This window comes from Mesoplodon bidens (genome assembly GCF_964165515.1).
Source record: "Mesoplodon bidens genome assembly, chromosome: 7".
Classification (NCBI taxonomy): domain Eukaryota; kingdom Metazoa; phylum Chordata; class Mammalia; order Artiodactyla; family Ziphiidae; genus Mesoplodon; species Mesoplodon bidens.
Genome location: NC_138164.1, coordinates 115,567,068 through 115,575,648, shown reverse-complemented (window position 1 = coordinate 115,575,648; position 8,581 = coordinate 115,567,068). Strand labels below are relative to the sequence as shown.

Sequence of the window (8,581 nt, the reverse complement as noted above, 5' to 3'; positions counted from 1 at the left end):
GCGAGGCCTGAAGGCAGAGGGGAGGAAGGCACAGCGGACGGGTGGATGGCCCGGGAGGGGCTGTGGCCTCCCCAGAGGCGCAGGGCTCCTGGCAGCAGGGTGTGGGGACACAGCACGGTGCTCAGCCAGGAGCCACCACTCCGGGAGACAGAGGTAGCAGGTGGCCCCGCTAGGCCCCAGGGGCTGGTGACGTGCCAGGAAAGCAGAGAAAGGGTCTGTTGGCCACAGCTGCGCTTGAGGAGCAGATCAGCGTCAGGAGGGCAGGAAACCCAGGACCCGGCAAGGAAGGCGCAGGAGCCCCAGTGAGCTGGGGGACAGAGACCAGGGCCCAGGGTCCCACCATTGCCGTGTAAGGGCTGGAGGGGGGGCGGGGTGGGTGCTTAGCACAACAGGAATTAAGAACCAGAGAAGGCTGTCCCTGCGTCCCCAGGCGCAACGTCAGGGTCGGGGGACAGGGCCCTACAGAAGCCCCTCACCTCTGCCCACAGGGGGCTGGAAAAGCTCCAGGGTTGTTCACGCCACGGCCACCCTGCCCAGCCTGCGCTGCAGGCACACACCCCTCTCCCGAGCTCTCCCTGTGCCCACCCCTCAGGCAGCGCTGCCCTGTCCAGAGGTGGTCCCTGCAGCAGAGCCCCGGGACGGGCGGGCTGGCTGGGAAGCACCCCCAGCAGACTCCAGCCCACACTCTAGGGTCCCTGCCGCCTGCGTGGAGAGGGCATAGCACAGAGAGTGAGTGGTCAAGGGCCCCTGGAGACTCGAGACACAATGCACGGCCCCCGCAGGAAGGGTGGCACCTGCCCTTGGCCAGCACCGCCTTGGTCAGTGAGAGGGCTCCAGCGGCCGAACTGCAGGGGAGGGCGCTGCGGCCCCAGGGGCGCAGAGGGGCGGGGGAGGGTAGAGGAGAGGGGTGTGTGGCCAGACCGCCCTCCACGCAGGGCACCAAGACGCTGAGGACACACGCAGGCGCTGACCTGAGAGAAGTCTTTTTATTACACCCGCGCAGGGAAGCCAGGCTCTCCCCCTGCCCCTGGCCGCGTCTCTGCACAGGCCGCCCACCAGGGCACCGGGATCCGAGCCGGCCAGCCCAGGGGCCCCTCCTGGGCAGCGTGGGTAGCGCAGGGAGACAGGGCCGCGGCTCGGGGCTCTGCAGCCTCCCCCTCCCCACCCGCCCTGAGCCACCAATAGCCGAGGTCCAGACCAAGCGGGAGAGAGGAGGAGAAAGCCACCCCCAGCCCGAACCAAGACTGAAACGTGGTGGAAGCGAAGCCTGCGGTCCCCGCCGCGGGGGAAGGAGCCCCGCCTGTCGCGTGTCTCCCAGGAGGCCGAGCCGGGCGGCGGGGCGGGCGCGGAAGGCCGGGAGAGACGGACCCGCCGAAGGGGGCTTGGATGGGGGCGGTCCCTAAGTGTCCGCTGAGCAGACGAGCGGAGTCCCAAAGTTCTCGGTGCCGGCGGCGCAGAGCGCCCGCGCCCCCACTCGGCGCGCCGCCTCTCCGCACGCGGCGGCCGGGCTCACCTCTCCTTCACGTGGTTCTGTGCGCCCGCCGCCCCGCCCCCGCCCCCGCCCCCGCCGCCCCCGCCCCCGCCGCCGCCGCCGCCGCACAGCACCTCCGTCAGGTCGTCCATGACCGCCGTCTCTTTGGGGTCGAGCAGGTTGAACTCGCGGGCGAAGAGGATGAAGTGCACGTAGAGCGTGTTCAAGTGTCCGTGCAGCTCGAGCGCCAGGGTCTCCTTGAAGTGCGCCCAGTAGATGTGCGCCAGCACGTGGAACAGGAACTTGCAGATCTTCTTCACCAGCGACTCGAAGGAGCCGGGGAACTCGCGGCCTGCGGCGAGCGCGCTGCCGTCAGCCAGCCAGCCCTGGCCAGCCCTGGCCGCGCCGCCCCGCCCCGCCCCCGCCCCCGACCCCGCAGCCCTCACTGCGCCGCCCACCGCAACACCCGGGTGAGCCGGTGCCCCGGCAGCTCGCCGAGCGGAACGGGCTGCCTCTGCGATGCGGGGCCCGCCACCCCGCCGGCCCCCGCCGCGCATGGCCTGGAGCCAGGACAGGCGCCCAGGGCGCGCGCTCTCGGTGGCCTGGGCCGCAGAGGAGGGGGGACCCGGGAGACGGGCACCTCCTGCCGGCCGGCTGCTGCCCACGGCAGCTCAGGATGGGTCTGGGGCCCCGCCGGGCCCGCTCAGGGCTGTACACAGCTGTGGGTGCTGCAAGCGCCCCCCTCCCCGGCAGGGGGACCTCGGGGGCCCAGCCATGGGGGGAGGGGTGGTAGTGGAGGCCGCAGGTCCAGAGCCTGGGGCGGGAGGGGCCACGCACCGTATTTTGTGGGGAACACGTCCTCGTCGGTCACCAGCTTCTGCACGGAGCTCATGACGAAGTCGACGTACTGGGGGGCCGTGCACTTTACCTTCTTGCCCCGCTCATCATACCAGTAGTACTGTCTGTGGGGACAGAGGGGGGCGGTGACGCCCGTGGCCAGGAGAGCTGGCTGTGCGCGGCATCAGGAAACCAGCGCGCACCTTCTGCTCTACACGTGGCCTCAGGCTTCATTCTCTCAAAGGAACGCGTCTTGTTTTACACATTGTTTTACAGGTATCCACGCTCTGCGCCTATCCCTTCCCGGAGGCCCTGCTGTGACTTGTCAGCCGGGCCTTGACCCTCAGTAGCATCCCTGCTGCCACCAGTAGAGGCCAAATCTTTGCCCTGGGCTGGGTGGGGTGAGGAGGCCTCTGTACACGGGAATCTGGCCCCTGGATGCTCCCCACAGCCCCCAACCTGCCCCGTACACGGGGGTGGGTGTGGGGCAGACAGTGCTCAGGCTGGAGTGGGCCAGGGTGTTCGGGGTGCAGACACCTGGGCTTTCTTCTCATTGCGTAAGCCCAGCCGTCAAACCAAGCGCGTATCCTAGCTCGTGTAAACATGACCTATCCTCCAGCGGAACAAACACAAACCCCTGGTGGGCTCCCCCTGCAGCCACCAGCATCCCTCCCACCAAGGGCTCCAGTCTTCTCAGCAGCAGGCCCTGTACCTGCAGGCTGGCTCGCCAAGAGCTGCACCGGAGCCCATAGGGGGGCTGGGGGGACACAGGCTGCATCTGTCAGTGAGCGAGCGAGTGACGAGAGCACCCCCTTCCATGGCCTAGCCACCAACCCTGCCACACCCCTGCCCCAGCCAGACGGGCTTCATGGAGACCTCCGCCAGGCATCCCCGCCCCCAGTTAGCTGACGTTACTTGGCTTCAGAACTGGCTTAGACCAGGTTCCCCTAACACCTCACCATCCCACCTTATCCCAGGCCAGCACCCCAGGCTGGCTCTGAGCACCCTGCCCTGAGTTCCTGAGCTCACTAAGCACCCCTGGGTGACAGCCACGTGGGCTCACCCACCTCCACCACCTTGCCAGGCCTGTCGTCAGGACAGCAGGGTCCCCATCTCTCGTGGCCAGCCTGACTCCAGCCAAAATAAAAAGGCACGGCCTGCCCACGTGACCTCAAGGCAGCCCTGCTGCCCGCTGCGCCCGACCCCCACTGCCTCTAGCAGGAACCAAGGCTCTTCCCCGCCCCCAGGACCGGTTAGCTTATTTGTGCCCCTGGCAGGGCTGGGTGGGGGTCAGGCTGCAAGAGAGGGAAAACAGCCCACACACAAATGGACAGGCCACCAGGAAAAAGGCCAACCTTCAGTGGACAAGGGGACACAGCCCTGACTGCCACTGGGTATCAGGCCCCGCCCACTGCCACCCCTGCTCCTCCCACCCAGCTCCACCCCACCCACTAGCAGGCAGACTACACCTGCAGTGCCACCTCAGCAGAGCCCTCCCTGCCACGCCTGCTCCCAGGCTGCCCCTAGGCACTGCTGACCTCTCAGGGAGACCAGGCTGCCCCACAAGGCCCCCGAGCTGGCCAGACAAAGCCCCAAGAAGCTTGCCGAGCTCCCTGCCGGCCCCCAGCAGGGATCCAGAGCCCTCCCCACCACAAGGTGGCCCTGCTGACCGTCCTTCCCCTGCCCGGACATCGGCACCATCTGAGGACATGCTCAGTGAAAAGACAAATGAATCGTCCCTCTCCTCACAACAGCCCCTGGGGTCCTCGGACCAGCTCGGGAGGGGCCCCAGCCAGAGGTCAGACACCTGCCCCAGCGATTCCCCACCCCTGCTTGGTGCTGGATGTGCCTGGCCACGGGTGCCACAGTCAGAAAAAAACACCAGAGCTAGAAAATGGGAAACGTTTTCATGATGTCAGGCCCGGAGAGACCAGCCCCTTAGGGGCACTGTGGTCGCCCTGCCTGCGTGACAGCTGGAACACTCTGCTTTCAACGTTCCTCTTTCTCGTTTTCATTTTATTTTTGAACTGTCACACAGTAAAGCTCACTGGTTTTGGCATGCAGTCTTATGCATTTTAACCCAAATAGAAGACGCACAACGGGGCACAGCTCCCACCCTGGCCCCCGGCCTGCTGGTCAGTCCCCAGCACACTAGTGACATGTCCTCAGGAACGCCACGTGATGTATGTCCTGGGCCAGGCTCTGCGATCCATGCCACTGAGATTGACACCTTGTGGACGCGCCGGTCTGTCCAGACATTCACCTGCCGAAGGACACCTGTGTGGCCTCCTGTTTGGGGCAATTATGGGTCAGGCTGTTAAAAAACCCTCCCAGGCAGGTGTTTGTATGAGCACTAGTTCTCGTTTCTCTAGGGTGGACGCCCAGGAGCGGGACAGCTGGGCCCATGGTAGGTGAATGTCTTGTTCCCTGAGAAACCATCAACACGTTCTCGGAGCGGCTATCCTGCCGGGACCCCCTCCACCCTCGCTGGCACCCGGCGCGTTTTATCAGGCGCTCCTGCAGCGTGGTCTGAATTCGTATTTCTCCACCTGCTCATGAGGCAGAGCCTCGCAGGTGCTCATCTACCCCGCTTGGGTCCTCTTCCATGGTCTGTCCAAGTCCTTTGTGCACTTGTGACCAGATTTTCTTACTGATGAGCTGTGAGGGCTCTTTATCCATTCCGCGCACTAGTCCTTTCTCGGATATGGGATTATTCTGTAGTCTGTCTTCCCTTTCTCCTAACAGCGTCCTTCTCAGAGCAAAAGTTCTAAATGTTGATGGAGCCCAGTTTACGGATTCTTTCTCACCTGTGGACTGTGGCTCGTGTCACGACCGAGAACTCTCCGCCTAACGCTATCGTGAAGGTTTCCTCCTGTGTTTTCTTCTAAAAGTTTCATGTGTTATATTTAGATTTAGAATTCACTTCAAGTTAATTCTGGCAGAAGAGGACATGCAGCTCTGGTTGAAAAGTCTGTCCTTTCTCCATTGAATTCCTTTTGCATCTCTGTCCAACATCAAGGGGCCATGTTTGTGGGGGTCCATTTCTGGACTCTATTCTGTTGCACTGATCTCTGTGTCTCTTCCTTCACCACCACCACGCTGTCCTGATGACCACAGTTTTATAGTAAATCTTAAAAATAGGCTGTGGGACTCTTCCAACTTGACTGTTCTTTTTTCAAAATCATTGTAGCTATTCCTGTGACTTTGCTATTCCATATAAATTTTAGAATCAGCTTGTTTATATCAATAAAAACTCTGCTAGGATCTTAACTGAAATTGCAATAAATGAATTTACACTTCTGGTGTGCTGAGTCTTCCCATCCATGAACACAGTATGTCTCTCCATTTACGCCACTCTTTGATTCCATTCACCAGCATTTTGTAGTTTCCAGCATAAATATCCTGTGCATGTTTCCTTAAGTCTGTACTTAAGTATTTCATTGTGTTTGGAGCTACTGTAAATGATATAATTTTATCAATTTCGTGTTCCAATTGTACACTGCCAGTATACAAACTATGATTTTTGCGTGCTGACCTTGCTAAATTTATTCATTCGACTTTTTGCTAGAATCCTTGGGTTTTTTTTTTCCTACATAGACAATCATGTTGTATGCGAATACAGTTTTATTTTCTTCTTCTCCAATTTGAAAGACTGTTATTTCTTTTTCTTGCCTTACTGCATTACCTATCTTGGGTAAATTGTGATATTTTGTGCTTTCCAAGGAATTGGTCCATTTAATCTAAACTGTCAAATTTAATGTATGCAGAGATTTTTGTGATGTTTCTTTATTATCCTTTTATTATCTCCTGGGTTTATCATTATTTCCCCTTTCATTCCTTATATTGATAATCTGTACCTTTTCTCTCTTTACCTTTGTTAGTTTTACTAAAGGTTTCTCAATTTTACCAATCCTTTCAAGGAGTCAGCTTCCGGTTTCATTAATTTTTTCCCTACTGTTTTCAGAAATCAACATCAGTGATTTCTGTTACTTTACCATTTCTTTCCTTCTGCTCAATTTAGGGTTTTTTTTTTTTTTTCTCTTCTTTTTTCTAGGTTCTTAATATGGAAGCTTAGGTTGAATTGAGATCTTTCTTCTTCTAAAACAAGTGGTTTAATCCTATAAACTTTCCTCTAAGCCTTGCTTTAGCTGCACCCTACAAGTTCAGATATGTTGCATTCTCATTTGTGTTCAGTTTAAAACATTTTCTAATTTCCCTTGAGACTTCCTCTCTGACCCATGGATTATTTAAAAGTATGTTAATTTCTAAATGTTTGGAGATTTTCCTGTTACTCATTTCTAATGTAATTATGGTCAGAAAATTTGCTCTGTATCACTCTGATTCTTTAAAGTTCGCTAAGGTCTGTATTGTGAGCCAGGATATGATCTACACTATTTTGATGAATAATCCCAGTGCACTTGAAAGGGCTGTGCATTTTACTGCCAAGGGTGGAGTGTTGTGTAAATATCAATTCAGTCCAGTTGGCTGATGGTGTTATTTAGTTCCAGATTCTTGCTGACTTTCTGCCTACTAGTTCCGTCTATTACCAAGAGAGAAATGTTGAAATCTCCAACCATAACGTGATTTTGTCTGTTTCTCCCTTTGGTTCTGTCCATTTGCTTTGTGTAAAAGCTCTGTTGTTTGGTACGTACACATTCAAGGTCAGTACTTCTTGATGAATTGACTCTTTTGTAAATAATGCAATCTTCTTCTTTATCCCTAGTTATTTTTTGCTCTGAAGTTTACTTTGGTATTAACATAGCCACTTTAGTTTTCTTCTGATTTGGTATATCTTTGTTGGTATATATTTTCCCATTCTTTCACTTTTAACCTACCAATGTCATTGCATTTAAAGTGAATTTCTTGCGACTTCCCTGGCGGTCCAGTGGTTAAGACTCCACACTTCCACTGCAGAGGGCGCAGGTTTGAACCCCTGGTCGGGGAACTAAGATCCCACATGCCATGTGGCACGGCAAAAAAAAAAAAAAAAAAAAAAAAAAAAAGTGAATTTCTTGTATACACTGAAATCCATTCTTATGATCTGTCTTGTCACTGGCACGTCCACACCATTGACATTCACTGTAATTACTGATCTGTCTGAATTTAAGTTTACCATCATTTACTATTTGTTCCTTTTGTTTTTCACTCCTTATATTTCCTGCCTTCTTTTGCGTTATTCTTCGTTATCTCCTTTTAATTTATCTATTATGATTTTGACTATGTCACTTATGTAACTTTTTAAAGAGATTGCTCAAAGGATTATAAAACGCATATGACCTTTCCATGCTGTACCTGGAGCCAAGTATCACCTCCACAAGTGGAATCACGGAGCCAACCAGCACACAGGGCTCTCTGCCTGCCCCGGCACACTACTACTGTTTCAGTGTTCCATCCACACACGCTGAAGACCCATCAGACAGGGTGATGGGTTTTGCTCACCCACCAGACACGCTTTAAAGAGCTGAAGGAGAGTGGAGCGGCCTATCACATCTACCGTCTCTTGCTCTCCCCGAATCCTGCTGTCCCGCGTTCCCTTCTAGCACCACTTCCTTCCTGTGTGAAGAGCTCCCTGCGCAGCTCTGCTGGCTGCGAGTTAACCCTCTTAGTCTCCCTTCCTCTGAGAAATGTCTCTATTTTACCTTCATTCTTGAGGAGCATTACGTGGAGCTCCCAGGGGGACCGCTCTTTCCTTTCAGCACCTGAACGATGTCATGGAGCCTCCTCCTGGCCCCCGTGGGGGAAGGAGAGCCACAGCCACCGGCACCACGTCCCCACAGGTGCAGTGCTGCTGGCTCTGATGCTCCTAAGGTGTGTTCTCTTCAGCAGTTTGATGATGTGTTTGCGGTGGATTCATTGGGTTTATCCTGCTTGGAGTTCATTAAGCTTCCTGAATCTGCAGGTTTGTGTCTTGACCAAATTTGATAAGTTTTCAGCCATATTTCCTCAAATATGTTTTCGGCATGGCCCTTTCTCCTCTTCTTTTGGGACTCCAACATTACCCTTTGGTTTCTGTCCTTCAGGCACCAGCAGGGTGGAGAAGGGCCTCTGGCCTGGGCCTCAGCCCCACTCCAGGCGCCGGGTGGACTGGATGGTCCCGGGAGAGCAAGTGGCTCTGTGGACCCTGACAGACCTCCCTTTTCCTATTAAACTAATTCATGTGTTTCCATTCCTTGATCTCAAATGATTCCTAGGAAGGCATTTATATACATATCAATTCATATAAATCTACAAAGTAGGTTACAGATGAGACGAATGAACAGCAGAATTCTCAAG

General features: G+C 55.2%; 1 protein-coding gene across 1 annotated transcript in view; it reads right to left on the bottom strand.

The window, feature by feature from the left end:
* Positions 1 to 972: 972 nt before the first annotated feature.
* MOB2 (MOB kinase activator 2) overlaps positions 973 to 8,581 on the bottom strand; it is a 50,348-nt gene continuing 42,739 nt past the window's right edge. The window contains exons 4-5 of the mRNA XM_081241235.1: positions 2,309 to 2,433; positions 973 to 1,823 (exon numbers count right to left, since the gene is read on the bottom strand). Of these exons, the coding sequence (XP_081097361.1) occupies positions 1,510 to 1,823; positions 2,309 to 2,433 (439 nt within the window). The 3' untranslated portion in view covers positions 973 to 1,509. The remainder of the gene's footprint in view (positions 1,824 to 2,308; positions 2,434 to 8,581) is intronic.